Here is a 24,336-nt window from a genome sequence, read left to right on the forward strand (position 1 = left end):
GGAGACACGGTAGCACCCTGCGCTCGGTGCCTGCCGTGGAGTGCATGCGCGCCATGCCCCGGTTCGCTGGTGGCGGGGGCGCGCGGCGGGGGCGCGCAGCGGGTTCCCCTCACGGACGCCCCGCAGCGGCCCCGGCAGGGCAGGGCGGACCAAGGCGGGATCCCTGTGCGGGACAGCGCCTTCGCCTCTGCTTTGGCTTCCGGACAGTGAGGGACGATCCACGTTAGTCCCCTCCCACATCCGAGCGTGAAAACCAGTCGTGTCGGTGGAACCGTACGGTTTTAACCGCGGGGCCTAGGTGCGGCCGGTAGCCATGATCCCTGCAGTGACCTGGCGGTAACGAGTGTAAGAGCCTGGTGCGGTGTGGCTGTCAGGCCGTGACAAAATGGCCACCGCAGATGGTGCTCGGTAGCCGGTGGCGTTGGGCCGCCCTGGCGACATGGCGGATCCCACCATGAGCGTCCTGCCGGCGTGAACTTACACAGCTCATTTTGATACAGCTCCAAACTGGTAGCAAGTGACTTTGCTGTTTCCCACTCGTCCTAAATAAATAAGTATATTGTCATTTGTATCCAGTGGAAACCTCTATCAAAATCCTGTACCTGTTTTTGGTAACTGCTGTGATAGTGCTGCTGACTTCTGTCTCAGTGAAGTGCAGGGTCCCCCAGCCTGCTAATCTGCCAGAACTGTGCCTACCAAAGCAGAACTGTAGGGAAGATAGCTGTAGTTCAAGTGGGGCATGTGTTCACAGCACCCTGGGAAGCAAAGCGTTTGGAGGCAATAACCGCAGAGCAGGTTAACTTTTCTGCTATTACAGAATTGGAATAATTTATTTGCAATGATTGGATCTACAAATAGTTATGCCTGGCAAGTGTATTTTTGAAACTTGTCCTGACAAACACGAAAAAGGCTTCATTTGCCATCTGGCTTTGTAGCAGTCCTGTTGGGTACAATAAACTGAACAGGTTGGTTGGTACTTTGCTGGGATAACTGTTAGGAAAACTTCAATTGCTGCAGGAATCAGTGTTGCTTATTTACTCCACTGTAGCGTTCCATGTGAGTCAGAGTTTATACTGTACCTCAAAAAGTTTAGAAAAACCCTCTGTTGTTTAGATGGCTTCTGATAGTTTAATAACCTTCATACATTTTGTAAGAGTTTCTCCCCTCTTTCCCGTTCCTGCTAGATGCACATAGTTATTTTCTGTCATGTCAAAATAAGGTGATGATGAATGATGGGTCCTTTCTGACATGAGAACCCTTTAGCAGTCTGGTAACCTTTAGCACGAAACATACACTAGTGAATGGTCCAGCACTTGAGGGTGATTCCCTGCCAAGCACTATAGAAAATAGGTTACCAGCTGAAAAATTCCAAGTTCTCCTTCCTCAGTGTGGAAACTCTGGTATGGTACTCTCAATTTTTTTCTATTACGTGGTTAAGACAGGAGATAATTTTCTTAGTGAATACTGTAATTCACCAAAACCTGCACTAGTTCAAGTGGTTTTATGAGAGAGTATGAGAAGTGCCAAGACATCAGCCAAAGGAACTATTTTCAGGTGTATTGTATGCTAGGCTATATTCTGCCCTCACTTGCACCTGTCTCTACTGACCTTTATGGAAGTTTGTGTACTCACTCATCAAAAGAGGAAAATACATTTGAATATTTGTTAGGATTATAACAGATTCCTTTTGTATGGATTATGTTAGCATTACTAGCCGAAAAGACCAGAGGGTAAATAAGGAGACAGAAAGTATGCACTTTTTTATCTATTGTAACTGTGAGCTCTAACAGTTAAATTTTAGTATTTTCACATTGTTATGAGCTTAGATGAGTCACTGACTCACAGCATCAGTAAGGTCTATTCAATAAAGACTGGGGACATGGAGTCATTCTACTAAAAACAGAAATAATTTTTTTTCCTTTTCTGGTTCTTTCATAAGAAACTTGCCAATGTGTTGGAAGAAGCCTTGAAAACTTACATGCATTCAGAGTGCAGCTAAACTATGAAGCAAAGACATAAGCATCAATTTTTTAATATAAAATTATTCTCACAATATCTCCTACTTCTTAGCTTAAATCTTTACTTTTAACATAAGTTGCAAGGCAGTGGATAGTTGAAAATGCATTTATTACTAGCAGAAGCCAAGCTCCATATTTACAAAGCACTTGAGCAGAAAGGAGATGGCAAGATTTGACTCAATGGAAAGATGAACACTAACATCTGTCAAGACCTGTGGTGATGACACCTGTGGTTAAAAGCATTTATTGAAGAAAAATTTGGATTTCTTGACTCTCTAAACCACATGTCATGAGAAACATGGACACTGATTCAGGTCTATACAAGTTCACACACACACAAACACAAACACACACACATATATATATATGTATATATATACACACACATATATTCTTCTGGAACAAATCTACACATATAATTTGGTAGTTTTTGTTCTGTATTACATATACAAGGTATTGTCTAATCTGTTTAATTTTTTATGGCAATATGGCAAGAAATGAAGAGCATTAGTTTTGTCCTATTGTGTATGCCTCTAATGCTAACAAGCTCAACACATTTACAGACGTGTTTGTAGGAGCAAAATGTATTTATGGCTGGTTTTGAAGTCAGTGGAAGTGTGTGATATTCAAGCAATACTGTCATTAATCACAAAAATTATTTTTAATTTTACTATAGTAATAGAGAATTCTCACTATTAGTTATACTAAAAATGGCTGCAATTCAGGAGTGATGTAAAAACATCTGTTCTATATGCTTAATTGATCATATATGTCCAGAGACAGGTACTGATCAGCTGTTGTGATATATCTATCAACAATTAAGTGTCCAAGAGGAAGTAAAAAATTCAGATCCATGAGATTTTATAATTTTCTGGGTTTAATTTTTATGTTTATTAATAAATCTAGCATTTTGTAGCATTTCTTTCTGTGAGCCAAAAAAGCTTGTTGCTAGTACATGAAAAAATTCATCTTAAAAGGAACATTTCTCCAGGTCTTGCCTTTGCTCTGGAATTGTGGGGTCAAGTGACTTAAGTCTTGTCTTTTTCACCTGGATATCACGGGAGGAAAAGCAGTGTTTTGCCCTGGGTAACACAGTTTGTGTCACTAGTTACCAGGTTACAAACATATCTTTATTTTCTCTTAGTCTTAGTTGCTTAGTGTGTTAAATTAAGTGACCTGATTTCAATAGCAATATTCCTTACTGCTAAGGCTATGTGATTTGATATTTGAAAGGAAGCCTTTTGAGTGGAAGGCACCATATATAATTTGGAGTGTTATTAAAATCATATCTGCATGGAATAGTTCATAACTTTTGTCCTGACAAGGAGATCAACAACTGAATCATACCTGTGTGGTTTCTGAGCTTTTCTTCCTGCCACATTTCAGAAGCTGACAGAGTTATCTTTGTGACACAGGTGTGAGGTAAAGGGGACAAATACTACACAGTTTTACAGGAGTTAATTTAAGATTAGTCACAGATATTCAATTGATGGGTAAAAATTGCCCTTCCATCTCTTAGTCCCATGATCAGTTCAGAAGAACCAAGTTTTCTTAAATATCAAACAGTATTTAGAAGTAAGCATTTTAAGTGAAGGCAAGCTCTAAATTTATGAAGTTAAAACATGACCTCAGTAGGGTGGAAATTTTTATGGGCTGTTGTTTGAACTCCTGATATGCACTAAAGCAAATTTCATATTTATTTCCTCAGGGAAGGCAAACTACTTTTCCTAGAAAAGGATCAAAAGCATCAGAGTGGATATGCTATGTTAATAATAGAAGGTGGGACAGTGAGGGTAGGAGAACTGATGGGACACTCACGGTTCAAAGAATTCAGCACTTTTTATTTATGCTGGAAGAAATGTAAATTATGTCACCCTCACCTCCTAGTGCAAAGTTATCACACAGACAATCACTAAGTGATACTGCTGACACTAAAATGGCTGGAATGTTATTTACTTCTATTTATTTCTTTTGGAAATCTTACAATATCTTATTGCAAATGAAACAAAAATCCACATATAACGGTGTAAGAAACAAAGGTTTGTCTGTAGTTTCAGTGCTGGATTATTGTTCTATCTCAATGCTAATTGAAATCCAAGATGTTTGTATCAAAGCTGTAATGAGACACTGACAAATACTTTTCTGCCCCAGTGGAAATGTAATCTTTCTATTGAACATTTTGTCCTGGTAAATTCCATCTGCAATAGGCACAGGCATTTTGCATTTGAATCAAGAAGGTCACTCCTTTGGATCAGATGATACAGTGTACACTCCACTTGCCTTTAGATGAAATTGATCCTTTACTGCATTGAACATAAAACTGTGCACTTTTTACACCTAATTATCTTATTGTTTCATCTAATGAATTTGGAATGCTAACACTACCACCCCTTTTTGATCTTTGCACATATCAGTGAGACAATTCTCTGAAAAGCCTTATTTTTTAGACAGGAATACTTTAAAAATATTCCGTTGCATTTCTTTGCTAAATAAACCAGAATAAAATCAGTTGCAGCCATAACACCATAGTTCTATGTAGAATTACTCAAACTTGTTTGAGTAATCTTCTTAGTACCTAGTAACTACATATTCAACATTTTGGTTGTTTTACTCATAAATAATGCCATTGACTTCAGTGAAGAGAGGCATCAGAAAACTGAATGGCAGTTGCACTGTGTTCACTCTTCAGTGTTAAAATTTTCATTACCTTAGGAAATGTGACTTTTTTATTCTTTTGATATAAAGTAAATTGTACTGAGTGTATGTACAAAGGTGTGTAGATTATTTTTACAAAAACAAAGGGAAGAAATCTCTAGCTATGGAGGGGCTATTGTGAAATGCATAAATAGCAGCTAGGTGTCTGCAGGTATGAACCTGTTCTTATTTAAATCAATGGAGATTTCACTGCTGACTGCAGTAAATGCTGCAACAAGACCCCAGCTCTTTCCAAAAAATCAATTAAATGTGTTCTTAACAGGCTTTCATGCCTTTGAAAATCTTTCTCTAAATTACAGATGGAACCCAATCAATTAGGCCTTAGAGTTCATTTTGTTAAAATAAATCCTGCAATATTGTGCAAAATTAAATAAGATGCTTAAATTTGCTGGCTTTTATTTATCCAGAAAGATTAAGCAGTGATGACAATCTGTGATTGTCAAACCACCTTGTTTTATTTGCTAGAACCTGTGGGACTCGATAGAATGCTGACGTGATTCTGTGTGTTTTGGATTGTTTCTGCACTGTGAAGAACAGTGCTGGTACTAGGAAGTTGAGCAATGAGAAATTGCTCTGTCAGGACATGGACTAAAATTAATTTTAAATAGACTTTTTATGTGATACTGTATCAATTGGAAATTCTGATTTAGTGTCTGCTAAGAAAATGTTGAGAATGCTTTAGAATTTTCTTAGCCAACTAAAGTTCAGTAATAGTGGATACAAAAAATATAATTATTAAGGAATATTAAACAGTATTTAGTATAAAAAGACTGGCTTGTTCTGATTTGTATTAATTTTGAATATTTCATTGTTCACAGGAGTTCCAGTGATGGCTGAAGGGTACATGACACAAGCTGGCAGGTGGCACAGGTAAGATTTGCATAAAGCTAATTTCTCCATTTCTGCCTCTTCATCTGCTGTCATTCAGATGCCATAACCTGTTCCCTTAAACTGCATTATTGTGAAGTGTATATTTATCTGTATCACCATGAGATCATAACGTGTGTTTCACTGTGCTCTATTTACCTAGAACATATTCTTTTGAAATCTTAGGTAGTTATACTGCTTTTATAGATTTAAAAATTACAGCATTAACATCTATTTTGTGTTTTGTAATTTGTGATTAAGCTGTATTTACCTAGATATGAGACAGCATATTTATTATTACAATTTTTATATAAACGAAAATTATGTAATGTAGGTAACATAGCAATACTTCATATAGTATGCATGTTACTTTATGCATAGTTCCTATAGTAAAGATGTTGAGGTTGTTATTAATTTTATTTAATAAATTCAGATACTGAGTCAAGACAAAAGATGGTCTAAATACCTTAAAGTTCTTACAAAACCAGAGAGAAGATAAACTTCAGCAGGAATTTCAAACCAGAAACAAATTAAAAGTGGTGTTTGAGGGGAGATTATAATTAGGAGGGAAAAGATGTAAAAAATAATAAAAATAAGGAACTACTGCATTTGCTAAGTATTTAATGAAGTATTTAATGAAACCAACTGTATCTTTATGTACTTGAAAGTCTGATCCTCACAAACTACTGAGTGGTTCTCTTCAAACTAAAAATGGAAAAAATGTGACATCCTGAGAACAAGCATGATAAGTATTGGTCTAGAGATTGCTTTGAAAAGTTATTTTAAGCTAATGAGAAGTTCATAAAAGAAAAGTGCCATTTCAACTAAATAAGTGTGATAATATCAGCTAATGCAGAAACACATTCTGGGAAGAAAAAATAAGCATTGCAGAGCCTGGAATGGCCAGTATGGAATAGAGAAATGTGTCCAAGTGAGTAAGCATCAAATGAAGGATTATCCCTACTTGTGGAGAATCCATTCCAGCAAGTAATTGAACCATGGACTGCTGCATCTCAAATTCGTAGGACTCCCCAGAGAGCTAAAAGGGACTCTGCAGATTCTGTCATCAGTATGCCAAAGATCTCTGCTCTATACTGTAGTGCTCAAAAGTAACTGTTCCCTAGATTTCCATTTTTAAAGGACTTCTTTCAGAATACTGATCAAACCTTGGCGTTCTGAGTTTTTAAAGGTACAGTTAGGTTTTGCTGTTGTTTTGCATGTGAATGCAAGAAAGAAGTTCTGATTAAGGTTCTGAAATTAGAGCAAAAATGTCATTATGTTCTGAAATAGCTTGAAAGGTAAACAGAAGGCTACCAAGTGTGTAGGCTAACCACAGAAAAAGAGAGAGGATAAGCATTTAAAGAGAAATATTTTATTCCATACTTAGCTTGAAGTGAAAAGAGACTGTGCCAAGTAGATAACAGAAAGACAGCTAGGTGTGCAAAACTAGGTGGCAGGATGCTGGGGAAGTGTGCAGGATGAAGCTTCTGAGACTGCTGAATAAAGGTGTGGGGTATAAATTAGAACTGATTTTGTACTGAAGGGTGTGCAAAACCATGATGCTAGAATATATTGATGCAGGAACATCCTACATATACTGCATATATCTCAAACAACTTCTAGAACATTGTGCTAGACCACACAACTATCTTTTACAAGGATGCCTGTTTTGGAAGAGGATTGCATATGAGATTCTGTCTCTGAACTCGAGAGGTAATGTGATCTGTAGAATCAATACTACAAAAGACTTCACAATTTTACTGGATTTTTTTTGACTTTGTGTTTTGTATTTCTCCTGCCACACGTTCAGATGGAAGGCTAACTACAGTATGTTAGACTTCTCACACCATCAGGAAACCTGTGACACATTTTAAAATTTACTTTAGAAACTCAGTTCTGTCTTAAACACCATTCACTGATTCATTCTGCAAGCTTTCTTAACTTGATTTGGATTTGATCCTGTGTACAGCTGCATAAAGATTAGGGTTTATCATAGGATTAGGGTTTATCATACACAAAACTATTCTGAAGAGTCAAAAGATTTTAGCAGAATCTGCCAGCAGCCAGAACTGTGCAGCCAAGTCCAGTTAAGATATGGTTAAATGTTTTTTGCCAACCTTGAATAAAAAATACTGTTTTAAAACTGACAACAGCTAAGAAACAGAAACATATGTTTAAGTCAGTGAAAGCTAATTGGATGAGCTCTCTGTCATCAAATTCAATGTGATTTGGTTGTATATCCAGAAAGAAAGCTTCATGTTCATGAAAGCTAGGTTTCAAGTGACACTGCAATGAATTGAAGCAGGTCTCTACCAGTGCTTCTTGACCAGTAAAACATAAAAGATTTTTCATTTCGTTTATTCTACAATAAATGGCTGCTTGTGTATGATAACACTGCACAAACCATATTGACTTGTGGAATGTTAAGCTCACTTTCTAGATAAGATTTTTTATTATTTCAAGCAACAAAGAAGTATTCATAATTTTAATTTCGGGTGGATTTACAGGAAGAATTTATTTTCTTTGCAAATCATGGCAAATTGAGACTTGGTTTGGAGTTTTACATTTTGCTCCCCTGCTTTTAGAGTGGAGTCTTGCCTTGGTTGGGAAATTCCCTGCATTTTGATGCAAACTTTTTCCAGTATCTCAAAAAATTGTATTTTCTGTGGGCACTGTGGGTTAACAGAAGACAACTGTCTGCCAGCTGGCTGTAAATAATTTCAAGTTGCACAAGTCTGCCTTATAAGCAAAAATCTTTACCTGTTTAAATGTCTAGAGAAGGTAATTAAAAACTGTAGAATGTGCAAAAGGCTACAGAGACAATGAATTGCTAAAATAATTGTAATGATGCACAGTTCTACACTCACCCTTTTCTCTCTGCTGAAGGACACTGTGTAGAAGGCAAATCTGTGCCTGACAGATTCTGATGAGAGTTTTTGTTAATTACACTTACATTACAAGGGGCACTGTGGCACTTCTGTATAAAAACAGTACATTGCTTCCATTATAGTTGGACATTTGCATGAAACCACAGATAGTTTCCTTGCTTATCTGGCCTTGAGACCAGTAGCTTTCTTGCCTTTTATTACTTGGAGCATAATCTAAAATAGAGGATGAATAAAATAATTGACCAAGAATATAGCTTCAGATATTATTGTCTATGTGCCCCACTCTTGTCTTTCCCTTTTCTGCCTCTCCCTAGGGGAAAAGCAGTTATCTTCCTTATGCTAAATCCAGTTCCTATCCACAGCAATCGTAAATCTTGGCATCAGTCTCACAGCAGAATAAAAAGTCAGATCAGCAGGAAGCTTCCACACAAGAGCAACAGGCAGCTCCAGGAGGAGAAAAAAAAAACTACAAGAAAAAAAATCTTTTCAAACTCTTCCATTTATTTTCTTTCAAAAATAAAGGATTCTACTCATTAGAAACCCTCAGGTTTTCCTGTATTTTTAAAGATAATATGCCTTCAAAGAATGACAACTCATTATTCAGCCAGCCTTTCAAAGCCTTTTATTTCAAAGCTTCTTTCTGAATAAACAAATCTATAAAGAGAACAAATTGAAGATTCTGCTTTTCCTAGTGTTTTATAGAGGCTACACAAGCCGTCTTCTCTCAAAATGAGTCAGACCTGGAATTACAAAGTAACCAAAAATTATTGGATGTAGCTGGTGGAATTAATTTTATGTATTTTATCTACAGACTGGCTCTAAAGCCTCAAAAATATTTTTAATAGAAAATTTAAAATTTTAGATCAAAACCCCAAGGTATTTTTTATTACTGTTATTATTTGCTTAGGGATGTTTAAATGTTTAGAGATAGGCAAAGGAACACTAAGTATAATAAAAATAACTACATAAACATGGTGACTGTCATAAAACTGATAGTAGGGTTTGTGGTATAATTTGAATTTGTACTTATTGGGCTGATGTAAAAATGTCTTTGTAACCATTGATTACATTCCACAAGAGCTTACTTCAGAGTGAACTAGTCCTTTAAGGCATTAGGAGGTACTGTGCTACTCAGACTAAAGTGAGCTACCCTCCCCAGGATGAGAGATTGATTAGGTTTTAAACCAGAGAAAATCTATTGAGAAATATAAAGATTTTGTTGCTAGAGCAGAGATTCAGGGAATACAAAGATAGGAGTAAAATGTCCTCAGAAGAACTGGAGAAAGGAGTTTGGAATTAGAAGGGAATGTTAATTCATGAATGGAGCATATGTACCTCAGTGGCTTGGAAAGCATAATGTTAGAAAGTGCAAAATAATACAATTTGTAGGAAAACGTGCAGAAATGTCTGATCTCTCACAGGATTGAAGTCACCTCTTCACTTAGGAAGACCAAGGCATTGCTGAGATGAGCTCAAACCATGTGTGGATTCCTTGATAGAGTTTCCTATAGTTAGTACCTGAATTACAGTTGAAAATAAAACAAGAGGTTCAAGCAGAGTACACAAGGCTCCATGATGTGTGACATAAGCTTACAAAGGAAGGAATCAAAAGAAGCACTCTGTGTGATTCTGTGCCAGAATATTTGACTTCATTCTAAAAGCAGGTACAGATGAAGTACAAGTGCAGTCACAGACTGGAGTAACAGGGAACTCTCCTGTTCCTGAAGACAGCTAAAAACTCTGGAAGCAATTCTTAAAAATACTTTTTTTTTCAAAGTGCAGTAACTCTGTGGAGTTACAATCCTCATCACCTAAAAGTAAGGCTGGTCTAGTATCTGCCAAAGGCCATTTTGGTTGTGCTTGCCACCTAGTGGATTACTGCTTGTATACACATATGAGCAGGATCTGCCACAAAAGCAGACCATCACACTATTAATCACACGAATATTTGTTTATATCCTGCAGAATCTGAGTACTACTCAATGGAGTTTTTTATTTTGTTGGAATGAAAAGCTTGTGAAAATTGAACTACAAATTGCAAACATTTTCAAAACTTTTTCAAATCTGATAGCTGTATTTACAACTGATGACTAGCAAAATAATGGAATTTGAGAGCCAATGAGTAGTCCGTGTTAAGTGGCCATGGACTCAGCTGTAAACTCAAACCCCATGCTAACATATGTTGGCTGAGACTCTATGATGAGTACATTTGGTGAACATAACTGAGCTTGTTGAAATTTATACCCATTGTTTCTGCTTCTTCTGTAAAAGTTCGCTGTCATTTTTTTAGATTTCTGGTTTTTATATAGTAGTAACTCGATTTTTTCAACACTACCTCTTCTCTTCTCTTAGCTGAATTGCCTGGAATAGTTGTCATCTGTTCTGTTGACCTGGACTTGAATTTCTAACTGATTAATAGTTTACCCCTCATTACTGCCCACTAGTCTCACAGAGATCACAAGTGTTGCTCACACCATAACACAATGCAAATATCTGTATTGTATGTTACAAGGGTTCCCTCCACTACTTAAAAAAAACATTTTTCCACACAAATGTAGTCCTCCTGCCAAAATTTGAGTCCCCTCTTTTAATTTTAAATACAATTGAGCTTTTACTGAATTTTTAAATAATCGCCATATTTCAAAAACATGGACTATTTTACCAGAATTTTCCCCAACACATCCAGCCTACAGGCAGCAGTTAAGGGAAGTTCTCAGCAACAGGGAATTGTTAGGTTTGAATACAACAGGTTTTCTGCTACATTGATGTTTGTATAGTATGGTTTTTTTAATCCATGATGATGGAAATGTTGGAAAATTTTAGCCAACAGCTTATGGTATTCACAAATAATTTATGCTCTACGCTTTCAGAATTTCCAATTAAACTTATTAAACTCAAAAATACCTTAATACTTAGTTGTTACCAATACATTCATACAGATGATTTTACTTTTATAGCATTTTTTGATCATTAACCTATTTATGAGTAACTTGATATGCAGATGTTGAATTTGGTAAGATTCCATGGGGTCTGTGCTTAGCCTGGCTGTTACTTATCTGAGGGTATTTCAGTCTTACAGTGCATTATGTTACCATTATATATCAGAATCCTTGATCTTCCCAATTGCATTCTCATGAAAGGATAGTTTTGTTTTTAACCTCCCTCTAACAACTGCTATGAGGAAATTCTGTTATGATCAGAAGGTGAAATACTAATTGTTTATACAGTGAATTATTTCACTTTCTGTTAAATACTATGTTCCTAAGACTACAGACTACATAAATTTCATCATAAAGATCACCATAAATAGTTGGAATTAAGACACATGTAAGAAACTTTGTACAACTGTCCTCCTGTTTTCAAAAAGTAATTTACGAATAATTTGATCTTTTTCCAAATGTAGAAAGTTATATTTTAGTACCATAATAAAAATCTGTACTCAGTAGTATCACAAGCTCAAAAAATCACTTTTATTAATATATAAAAAAGAATAAGGAAAACAGACATTATAATTAAATATTTGCTCTCATCTACAAATAAGTACTTTGAATAATAAAATAAATTTTTAGGTTCTTGTGGACAGTTAAAAACAGAGGAAGGAATGTTCTGAAATAAAAGCAAAAGAAAGAGGCTTCTGAAATAGAAAATATTTGGCAATATCTCTTAGTCACTCAATAAAATATCCATGTAAACAAGTAATCCATATTTACATTCTCATATGCAATATTCTTGGCTACATGTAGTAAGATGTATACATGTAATTACATTCAACTTTGGAATCTAATTTGCACCATCATTTCTCAGTTCCTTAATGCTGGAAAAAACACTCTTCTGCTTCTGTGCATACTACTGTATGACAGCATGTAAATATAGTATTTTTTTTCCCAGGCAACTTAAAAAGATAGCGCTTTCAATGTTAGGTTTTGTAACTTCCTGTTTTTTAATAGGAATCCAAATCTGGAATGTAAGCTCTACACTCACGTTCCTGTAAAAACAACCATGTAGATGATTTCCAAACATGCAGAAAATACCCATGAAAAAGCTAGAGTTCTACCTTCCATTTGTATCTCTGAAAATACATTTTCATTTCCTATGTTACTACTATATTTATATAACTCATAAATACAGGTGAGAAAGTTTGCATGAAAGGAAAGTTAATGGAAGGCCACTTTGAGGAGAGGTTTAGGTCTATTAGTCTCCAAAGAGTAATTCCTATGCATGGTACCTATGTATTTTTATTTAGCATTGAACTAACCTCATTTTTTTGCAAGGATACTTAAAGGCCTTTTAAATCAATTTAGAATTAAGCCAGAAGTCTATAGTATGTTTTGTCAGTTTTAAATTGCACACACCAAGATTGATCAAGGTTTAAGAGCTCACAGCTACTGCATCTCATGGGGACCTTCCAAAGATTAGCAGCCAGAATCCCACAGTTCATGCACATGAGATATCACTGATTGATTATCAATTCCCCAAATGGAATCTTCCAGCTTCTGCTGAGTTTCTACTATCATGTTTGACCTCTAAATTGAAAACCAAAATTATGTTCTGGGAGGCTCCCCTCAAAAGGTTGCTAATCCTTGCTTTTAAGTTAGTTTTATATCACAGAATCACAGAATGGTTGCAATTGGAAGGGACCCAGAAGGATAGAGTCCAGCCCTTAAGGAAATGGCCCATCTGGGGTTTGACCCCACAAGCTTGGTGTTACTTGTACCTTGCACTTCATGAGAATAGAGAAGTAAAGAAATGCCACCATTCTTTTTTCAAGTAGCATTCCCCTTGAACAGTACATGGAATACAATGGAAACCAGAAGGCATGCTGCTCATTTAACAGCATATAGAACCAACCACCTAAAAGCTGTTCATTTCAGTACATTCAACTCAGTGCTGCAACAAAAGAAGTCATGGATTCCGTGTTTTTTCCAGTACACTGTACAGTTACTTTCTTCCAGAACAATCCCTAGGCAACTGACTACCTTCCATACAAACATATGCTTTTATTTTGTGACCTAGTACTGTGCAAGGATTGAGTGAGCTTATTTTCACAGGTGGATGAGACACAGTAACAGGCCAATACATAACAACTGAAAATGATGTTGCCTGTGTGAGTGCAGTATAGAAAGCTGCATAGTAAATTACTGCAAGTGAGCTCGTTTATTCACTTCCTCTGTCATGCTTCACTTTTTGATTCATTGCACATAGTGGGACTGGAGGAATGCTCACACATTAGTTTAGCAGTTTAGGTTAGTGTTCCTTCTGTCATACCTGAATTGTACATTAAAAGCAGGTATTTTCTATAGTGGAAAAATACACCAATGTGAGGTTGGTCCCAGTCACCCACAAACATAGAAGTGAAACCATAGAACTCTGGGATGTGGTCCTTGAGTACCAAATGGTGCAGCAGAAAAGTTTTTAAAGTATTTTATTATGCTAGTTTTCTATACTGCATTCACCAAATAATAAAATATTATTACAAATCAAATACCAGGAACTGAGGCACTTCTTGTCAGAGAAGACCCAAAATAACTCAACTGTCCAAAATAGTTTGTACTAACACACAGTGAACTACAAAAATGGCACATTTGTTGAAGGCTAATGTATTAAAGTGTTTTTAAAAGCTGGAGTAAATAAAAATTTATGTAGTATTTAAAAAATAGGAAATGATTTGCTGTCTGCAACTATCTATATTCCAGCATGAACAGTGGTAAATTTGTATTTGTAGTGGGCTCTGCAGCTTTTAAAAGAGATAATAGAATGGCTCATCATTTTGGACATGTGCAGTCCAAATAATCTACTATAATTATTCTTCCAGAATAGTAAAAGTATAAATATTGTTTGTACTTTCAGTGTGAAAGTACTGAATGAGCATAATACATTAATACTTCAATTACTAGAAAGAGCTATAAAAGTAAAGTGCCAGTAGGGACTCTTCATTATTTAGAGAAAATTGCATTCTTTAAAACTGTAATTTCAAATTAAAAAGTTATAGAGTTTGTATAGATTGCTTACAGACTAAAGCATGTCTTCATGCCTGTGATAATAATGCTTTTGATGTCAGTGTGGAGACACCCAAACTGGCTTTCAGTTAACAGGCAGCATTTTGCTAAAAGAGCAAAGCTCACCTGTGTCTCAGAGAAAGTATTTCTCACTTGAAGTTAATTTTTTTTTTCTGTGAGACTAATAGCAGATTTTTCTGGTTTCTAACCTCCTAATTTCTAGTCTAGTACCATAAATCAACAGAACTGTGCAATCAAATAAAGATACTAAAATACTGCCTTCTGGGATAAAACGAAGACTTAGTTTAAGTGATACTTTTTTCTAAGTGTGTTTCTATAGCTTTTAAACTAAGACAAATTCTGCATTTGGATGTCTTAACATTTCTTAGATTACACTAATAATTGCACATAATTCAAAGCCAAATATTATCTGTATACAGTATATTTGGTAGAATTTGTTGAAAGGTCAACAGATACATTCTGATTTAAAAAAAAAAAAAAACAACACCAAAACCCCCCAGAAGTTTCTAAAGGAAATATAACATTTTATGAATATATCTAGCAAACTTTTCTTTTTTTTAATTAAAAATTTTAGAATAAACATTTTTATGAAGCAACTCTGTAAAGTGCAGAATGACCTCAAATCCCATAGAACATAGCAGCCAGTCAGGGGTTAATCAGCTAGAGAAATCAGAGCTTTAAAAAAGTGAACATTACCAGGAAATGTATGTGTGACAAACTAAATTATTCTCTATGGTATACTTCATGGCTGATTCATAACTTGCAAAAGCACTCAAGAGCAAAATTTAGTTGGAATTCTTGTTAAATTTTTCATGACTATAAGAGATATAAGCAAGCATTAAATTAAGAAGTGATATGTAAGACAGTTTCCAATGATGTGATATTCCCATTCATGCTCTTGTTTTTTTAAACAAGGCATGGACTAGTCATGGACCAATAAAATAGGCTTGGGACTTATAGGAATTTAAATACATATGCAGAAAACTTGAGTATCTTTCAGCAAGCCATACTGAAAATGAACCCCCAACCTACTTATATATCAATAAAACTACATTAGAATGTAGTTCCTCACCAGGGGGAATTTTGAGGTACTTCTATTCTGTGTATTTTCTTTACATAGTTGATCTTTGTCCTGCTTCATCAAATTTGATGTTCTGTTTTCTGGCTGCTTCAGTATTGCTCCTCAGATCAGATTTATCTGCATTACTACTGTTTGTCATTGTGGATTCTACTTCTGTGCCTTCAGGAGTTGCTCCAATGGGCCTCAGAATTTTAGCATTCTCTGCTGGGGGCCGCTTCCAATGGGGCCTGCTTGCCATCCACAAAATAAGTGAACCAAATATGACAAGCAAAAGACCAAGGCAGTTGACCAAAGTTGCTTCTGGTGGGGATGCACTGTATGCAGGATTTTTCCTTTGAAAGGGGAAAAAGAAAGAAGAGGTCAGAAAAGATTGTTTTAAAGACAATCCTGGTATAAAAACAGCAGTCTCCAGCTAGGTAGGTCTTTTAATACAAACAAAACAAAACAGTGTCCCAGTACTGGATGCTTATTATTCTGGGCAAATGGAAGTGTATTTGCAATGAATAACCTTAATAAACAAGTGGAAACAAATACTTACAATGCAAATATAAGCTTTTCTGTGATTCCCATGAGAGCTGTTGCAATCACTGTTGCAAAGATGGCGAGACCTGAATAAACGTGTATTGGCATGAGAGCTACGCGGAGACGAACCGGAGCAAACGGGAGCAGAAAGACAGCGAAACCCAAGAACAGCTACAACCAAAACAGATTGATAGTTAGGGCTAGATGGACAACAAGCTGCACTTCTTGAGCAGAACAAAAATAATCATAAAATTCCATTCATATGTCTTCAGGTAAAAATTTGAAAATAATTGGCATTTCTATTTTTGAATGTGTTTCCTATCAAAACCAAAGCAAAATTCTGGATTAGCACTGGGAAGCAGACATTAAATATTTTATAAATCATCCTACGTAATATCAGTGTCCAAACTTACTAATAGTCCTAAAACTCCAAGCAAACTAAGTACTGGAAACACAACTTTTCAGTGTCACTAATTCACTAATATAGTAAAGGTGTGAGGAGCCACACTTTTACAGTCTCATTGAGCCCTGTTCTCTCTATTGCAGATTTGCACATAAAGGAACACCAGAAGACAGTCTAACCTCCTGACTTGAGTGGATTAAATAATTTTATCTTGTTAGAATTTCAGTTAAATTTAAGTGCCTTTCTTTAGAAGGGGAATGGTCTCTCAATATATTGATCTCATGGCATTTACAGAGTGAAGACATGTATGGGTGGCATCAAGTTGTTCAGGGTCATTAGTCCTCCTATTAGCACTGATTTTGTATTGGAAAATAACCCATCATGTCCCATGGTTGCATCCACAGGCTTGCCCAGTCATGCTGAGGTTGCAGCCCTTCTTTAGTTTGTTTTACTGTTACTCACCCCTGCTGCTAAATTAGGCACAGTGCATGAATTTGTATTTCATCCTGCTTTAACTCAATTCTTGTGTTATCTTTCCATAATGGATTAGAGAGCCTGATATTTTCTCCCTGGGAAGCTTTTTAGTACACCATAATCAAATAATCTCTTAATCTTAGATCTGCTAAACAGCTGGAGTTTTTAAAGTCTTGCAATGGAAAATAGCTTTTCCAGCCCACAAATTACTTTTCCAGAATTTCTTTGGGTTTGTTGCTTTTTACTTTTCTACATTTTTGCCCTATTCTTAAATTTATGTCACTGTACTTTACTGTATTAACCTATATTTGGCTAATTACAATATAGTTACAATATTGCAGGCAGAGTATTATGTGAGCATACAAGTGACATGCCCCTTCTGGTAAGTGCCAAGTGATTTCTCTGTTAACAAAGATACTGCTTTATGACTATTCTTTATAGTGCTCAGTTGCTTAACAAACATCAGTCTCTGACTGGAGATTTACATCCCAGATTGGAGGAAGGAACACTGAGAATCTTTTGATATGACAGGCAAGGCATTAAGTGCCATTGATCGTGTTTAGAGTAGCAAAATGAAAAGTAGAACTAAGATTTTGGTCACAGTTCTTCATTTAACCATTAGAAAAAATACTGATACTCAGTGATGTGGCAGCACAGACGTCCTTGAAATAGCTGTATTATTAGGACAAACTTAATTTTAACGTTTTTTCTTATTCATTCATATTCATTCTTATTTATTTATTCAGCTGTAGAGAATATACTCAACAATGCTGCAACATGCTTTCTTTTTTTATAAATATTAAAAACACTATTTCAACACTGTTTCCTGTACCTCTTGGCCTGAACAGTGAAGAATAAAGTCCAGAACCCAAATACCTTAGCTGAGGCTTTTCTGTGCTTGATCATAAGTAATGAATTCTTTTTTTTAGTGTTTTGGGAAAAAATATTTGAAGGAACAAAATAAATTTCTATAGTGTAATAACAGTATAGGGAGTTCAGAATGTATATGCAGAAGCATCTGTATGTGTTCTGTAAATTTCAGGGCATGGTTGCTCTTCTTTGCCAAATGCAAAACACTAGGTTAGCTCATTTTACATTACAATAATGCTAATTCTCTGCCAAGAGGAGCAGTTAAAAGCATGCCCACAAACATCTATCAAAGTTCTGCTGATTCAGGAAAACTGCTTAGCCAGTAGTAGCTCATTCAGGTGTCAGATCCTTTACATCTCTACTGCTCCCTGATGCACTTGTTTTGCTGATTAGCAAAGTCTTGAGGCCAAGAAGTGATATTTAAATTTATGATAGCTGAAAAACAAAAACAAAAACAAACAAACAAAAAACCACCCAAACAAACAAACAAACAAAAAACCAAAAAACCCCACCCGTTACTTCATTTGAGACTTCCTTAATAAATGCTCTAACTGTATTTAAATATGCTGCCAACAAACCAAGTAACTTGCTGTAAGTTCAGGAGTTAATAGGGCTTAGAAACACACTACACTGTAACTGTATTGTAGGTTAATGGCCATTTTGCCAGCAAATAAACAAAATAGGCTTAAAAATGCATTTTTCTTCAAAGTCAGTGATCCAGTATTTGTACATTTACATAATAATTTGCCAAATCAGAGTGTAAAATGGCTATCCCAGTAGTTATGATGCCTATTTTGCCTGAATTACTAAAAACATTCTTCAAATTTACAACCTGTTTATAAACACAGTTAGATTCTGACCTGGAGAGAATAAAATATAACAGCAGTGAGCCCAATCCAGCTGTGCAGACTGTACATGTTAGGAATGTTCTTGGCATTGTGGAAATCAAACACAGCTACCATAGAAACGATTGCAAGAATCATAGCTATAGTATTTAATCCAGCATGTATGAACTTCATTAGGAGTTTGCTGCACTTCCAGGTCCAGGGCAATCTGTACACAATAATAGCTGAAGAAAGAAGAGAAACAAGATTTTAGGCCTTTTAGAATAATTTCTTTCAGATGTTAATAATTATGCATAATTAACATAGGTACATTGTAAATTACACCAAAATCCAACCTTAAGTCTTCTAAAGTCTATTAAAAAGTTTTTTCTCATACACTTAGCATAGCATACTCTGAAAATACAACTGAGGCTTAAATATAGCTTCTTAGGGATTTCTTATCAATTATAAAAAATCCCACAAACTTAAGTGTGTTTCAAAAAAAAAAAACAACCCAGTAAATAACTTGGTGTCATCTTTTCCTCAGTCATTAATTTGATTTAACAGGGATTTGGCATAGTATTTTGATTTTTCTGCTACTAGTCAGATTGGAGCAATATAGCCTGATTTTTATATTGAGAAGATCGCTTGTTGAGAAAGCATGTAGGATTATTTTATAATATTTATTCTCTTTGCAACTTTGGATAATGCTATTCTCTAATTGCATAGATACTGATATGACTGTCTATTACATTGATATCAATTAGACTGCTTTGAATGGGAAAATGCTCTTCAGCGTAAGGGAATCATAATCTGACTTTAGAGACAAAAGTATTTAACAAATACAAGTTGGCCTTCTTGGCCACCTGGGCACACACACTGGCTCATGTTCAGCCAGCTGGCAATAATATCCTGCATTAGACTATTATTAACCAACTTAGTACTAATGATAATGACTTCTAATTTTGTAAATCAGATGTGTCAAAAGGCCCCAAAACAAATTTCAACATCCCATGAGGATATTCCTAATAAATTCTTCTTACCATATGTCCCAGAGTATTGTCAATAATTTATTCATGGTGCAGCAGAGTACTGGACTCTGTATGAAGAAAACTTAATGAGCATAGGTCCTCATCTCAGTTTTTAGTCTTTGATCTCAGAGGGCCAAGTCTGGGCTAAAATTTTTATATAATATTTTTTTGTTGTCATCTAGCTGATTTAACTTCCAAAAGCACTATCAAACTCCCCAGTCACTTGTTCACATAGTCTCAGATCTCTGTTTGGGCCTTGAATTTTCAAAGTTGTTTCCCATAAACATTACAATAGAAAACCAAGGAATAACTGACTAATGGTTTGGTCAGTTGATAACATTCATTATCATGTTACAGCCCAGGCCATAGACATGGTATTATAGTTTGGTTTAATCATCTTTCTGTGAGGGCTTTGTGTGAACTTACACATTGCAATTTCAGCAATTAATTTGTTAATCACTGTGAAAAGACACGGTTTTATTTCCCCATCACCCCTTCCGTGTGCTTCTCCCTGCCTTTCTCATAACTGGTGCTTTTCTAATCTGCAGGAGGAAAGAAGACAGTCTGGGGAGAGAAGGAAGATTCACCTTTCAGTGAGTACAAGCTCTTAAAAACTTACTCAGATATGATGTGTAATTTCATGTCAAAATTAAACAGCCCAGGTTAAAACATCCAATTAGAATGTTTGCTGGTGACATGGTAAAGCAGCCTCATGAAGAGCCTTCTCAAGGCAGAACATTTCTAGTACTGTTAAGAAATTTGACAGTCTAGGCACCCTGGACTGAGCTTTTTGACTCAGACCTTACTACTGTTTTGAACTATGATTTTAAAACACATCACACAGAGCAGAGTTACCTTGCAATATTTTTATATGACATGGGACATCTGTCCTTTTACAAATGCACAGGGCAAAATTCTAGAGTTATTGACCAACAATACAACATTTCCATCCTTTGTATAGACTAATAAACTCAAGAAACAATTGGTTTAATTATTATTTTAAATCCTCTACTCAAATTTAACCAAGTTTTTTTTAGCTACACCTTCCTTCTTTCAACTAATCTTTCTTATATGTGTCCAAAGAGTTATCTGATTTCTCACTCTCATCCAAATTGCTTTGAATTCAGTGGCAGACTTCCATCAGCCAAATTTGAATCAGATTCACGGTGTTATCTTATCTGTTGGTATTTCATGTGATTTACTACAATATCCCTTCAGTCTCCAACTTTGCTTGTCCTATTATGTGATAGGAGTCCTCCCTAAATTATGCTGTATTGTTAGTGAATTCCTTGTATGCGTGTGGTTTCTTAGCTGTTTATACATTTACTTTATGTATATCATTACCAAAACAGGGTGTGGGGCAACACCCTTTCTCTGTGACACAGGAAAAAAACTGAGTTTCAGAGGAAAAAAAATAGAAAACACATAGGAAAAAGCTGTGGAAAGCCTCTCCCTATTTTCTTCAAAAGTTCTATGCTTTTTTATTAAAAAAAAATAGGTTGAGCACATTAAGTAGTATAGATCTTAGTGAAGTCAACAGGTGGTTTTCATTGCTTATTTATAGCCTGAAATTACACTTCCTGTTGAGCAATATTATGTAAAACAACTTCAAAATATGGTTTATTGCTCAATACTGGTTTGCAGCTTGAAGTCACAAGAAGGCTGAGAACAGTCCCACTCCCACTCCAAACCAAAAATTTACAGTGTATGTTCAAATCATAACCTTCTCTTCATAGCCAGAACAAGACAGCCTTTGGCATCTTCCAGCCTTTTGACTGGCTGGAAGTGTAATGGGAAAATGTTAGTCCACGACTGAACTCTATGAAATCCGAAGTCCATACACTCATAAAGAAATTAAAAATTAAAAAAAAAAAAAAAAAGAAAAAAGAAGAAGCAACCCTGTATCTCAAAGATTATATGTTATTTAAGCAACAGAATAAAGGATTCATTAAAGAGATATGCTTCACAAAACAATTCATCCTAAGTCTAGCCTGAAGAAAACTGCATTTTAATAATGCTTGTGGTGCTACATGTTTTCTGGCAAAACCCTGTTCCTGGATCAAGCTTCTGTGGTACTGAACTTTCCTTTCTCTTCTTGGGACATGGAAGAGAGCCAGAAGAGAAACTTTCCTAGGGCAACATTTCTGGCATTTCGATTTTCAACTTGCATAAATTCCAGCTGCCTAGGAAAAACACACCTCGCAGGCATTACTCAAAGTACACGGCAATCCCCGGGCCAGGATAAACAAGTGCTTGCAGAAAAAAACCCCAAAACATCCCAAAACAACCCAAACCCCATATGTAGCAATTTTGGCTTATTACAAGGGACTCTTTGTCCCTTCCCGGGAGTGCTGGCTTCCCTGAACTGCGGAGCGACTGCTGCGCTCCCGCCGTGACCGCTCCCGGCCGCGGGCTGTCCCGGCGGCTCCGCCCTGAGCCTCCCGCGCCGCGCAGCCCCGGCCGCGCCACCCCGGCCCCAGGCAGGCCCGGCTCCCCCGCAGCTCCGCGCCGACCGCACCGCGGCGACCCGGCCCCCGACGCACCGATGCCCTGCATGAAGACGAAGCCCGTGATGATGAGGACGGGGTGCCAGTTGAATTCCGCCGGGCTGCCGTCCCAGCTCAGCCCCTCGCGGTAGTGGAAGACCCAGACGAGGGAGAGGATGACCGACACGAAGCCGACCAGCAGCGAAGAGGCCAGGAGCGCCAGGAATCGCCCGTAGTCCTCCATCTTTCGAGCCCCGTGCGCGGCAGCGAGCGCCGCGAAGGAGGGGCGGGCCGGCGGCCGGGTGGGGTCGGGCTCGGGCTCGGCGGGCACGGGAGGGGACGGGACGGGACGGAACGGGATGGACGCGGCAGGGGCGGGAGCAGGGCGGCCCTCCGCGATCCTCCGCGCCCCTCCACCCTGCCTTCTGCGAGCGTCCCGTCGCACTAACAACTCCGCCTTAGAAAATAATTTTCTGTGTCAGCCTTTGCCCTGCCGTGGTGATGGCTCGACTGCGCTCCCCCCGGCAGCCAAGGAAGGGAGCGGGTGGTCACGGGTTTTGTGCCGAGAGGCTGTTGTGGAGGTTGGGGAGTTCACAGACTCGCCAGAAAGATAAGCCAGCAAAGTCATACGCACTTACAGATAAAATAGGAGTGCTGTTATGAAGAAGACACAGCGCGCGCAGAAAATGCAGAGGAGGAGAAGCGCACTTAAAGACACTGATGTACTTACCTGGAGCACAGTCTTGCCATCATGATCGCCCCTTCTCACTGGATCCATTGAGTGCTCAAAATATAGTACAGATACTAACCAGTTACATATGTGGAGTCTGGCCTAAGTATGCAGGAGGATGTGGACATTGTTCTGTTGAATAGCACAAATATATCAAATATCCACTAGCAAAGAAGGGGAATGCATAAAACTTAGACAATTCCAATAGGTATGGAAAGGCCCATTGTAGGGAAGTTAGAGAGGAAATCAGAAGGGAAAAAACCCAGAATTGCAAAAGAGACAACAGACCTGCCAAAAATATAACATGATAGATTAGACCAGCTTGGTCAAGTCACATAGTCAGCAGTTACTTTTTGTTTTGGTGTAGAACATTCAGCTGGCTCTGAAGCCTGTCAAATGTGGTAGGAGGATATGCCCAAACACATATTCAACACTAATGTTCTGGTATTTGATTAGCTTACTTTTAAGATATGTATAGTGTTGAACTACATATGAATTAAAAGTTTGTTAATTGATTGAGAGAAAAAAAATACTATGTACTCTGGCTAGCATTTGATCTCTTTGGTATCTCACACTTAAACTGAGGCCTAAAAAATGAAAGGAAATGGTTTTATGAAACTTAAAATAGTTTTGGTAGAATACTGCCAATTCAAACACCATACTTACTGAAGTGCTGGAAATATCTACATAGAGACATGAAGACCAAGTCAGATTGGAGTGGAATGCAAATATATTTCTTCATTATAGTCTTTAATCCCCTAAAAATACACCCTGACGTTTTAAAGAAAAGCTTGGCTTGAGCAGCACTTGTATAAAGTTATTTAGCTTTAGTTTGCATGGATTTGGTGTGACCTGCCCTCAGGATTTAACTGGTTACTCATTCTACTCACAATGGCAAGTAGAACACTTGTATTGTTAAATTTCACAAGTCACAGCATCTAAGAGAAGATCCAAGCCCTAAATCTTCTGATGAATGCACTCATGCATATTCTTGCCATATTGTCATTAGCTTATGAGGCACACAGGTCATCTTAATATTATGTTCAGAAAAATTTTACTTTTGTCTCTTTAAAGCATAGAAACTGACATAAATATTTATTTTAATTTGCCTCCTATGAACCTAAATCTCCCAATTGCAAAATGCTTCCAGTTCCCGCTGATTTCAACAAGCTTTGATTACATCCAGTATCCCAACAGTTCCATTTAGGAATCTTCTACTCAAGCATATTTTACTTAAGCTAAAGCTATATCTCTCGGAAGACTTTAATGAATTCCTATAGCTCAAACTGGTTTACCCCGTTAAAGCAGCAAATAACAAGATCAGACACAAAATTCCATTGAGCTGAATGTGAAGCCTAGTTTTAACAAGTAATGATGAACAATTTAAAAAAAATTATAATTGAAGAAATT

General features: G+C 36.9%; 1 protein-coding gene across 1 annotated transcript; it reads right to left on the reverse strand.

Moving 5' to 3' along the window:
- Nucleotides 1-11,934: 11,934 nt before the first annotated feature.
- Nucleotides 11,935-23,538, reverse strand: CYBRD1 (cytochrome b reductase 1). Its single transcript, XM_071434926.1, has 4 exons — nt 22,254-23,538; nt 18,716-18,924; nt 16,125-16,279; nt 11,935-15,918 (listed from the first exon to the last, which is right to left on the reverse strand). The coding sequence occupies exons 1-4, from the start codon at nt 22,438-22,440 to the stop codon at nt 15,618-15,620; spliced, it is 852 nt and encodes a 283-aa protein (XP_071291027.1). The 5' UTR covers nt 22,441-23,538; the 3' UTR covers nt 11,935-15,617.
- Between the last annotated feature and the right edge of the window lie 798 nt (nt 23,539-24,336).

This window comes from Agelaius tricolor, unplaced genomic scaffold (genome assembly GCF_023055355.1).
Source record: "Agelaius tricolor isolate 1412-34295 unplaced genomic scaffold, bAgeTri1.0.p SCAF_10, whole genome shotgun sequence".
In the NCBI taxonomy this organism is placed as follows: domain Eukaryota; kingdom Metazoa; phylum Chordata; class Aves; order Passeriformes; family Icteridae; genus Agelaius; species Agelaius tricolor.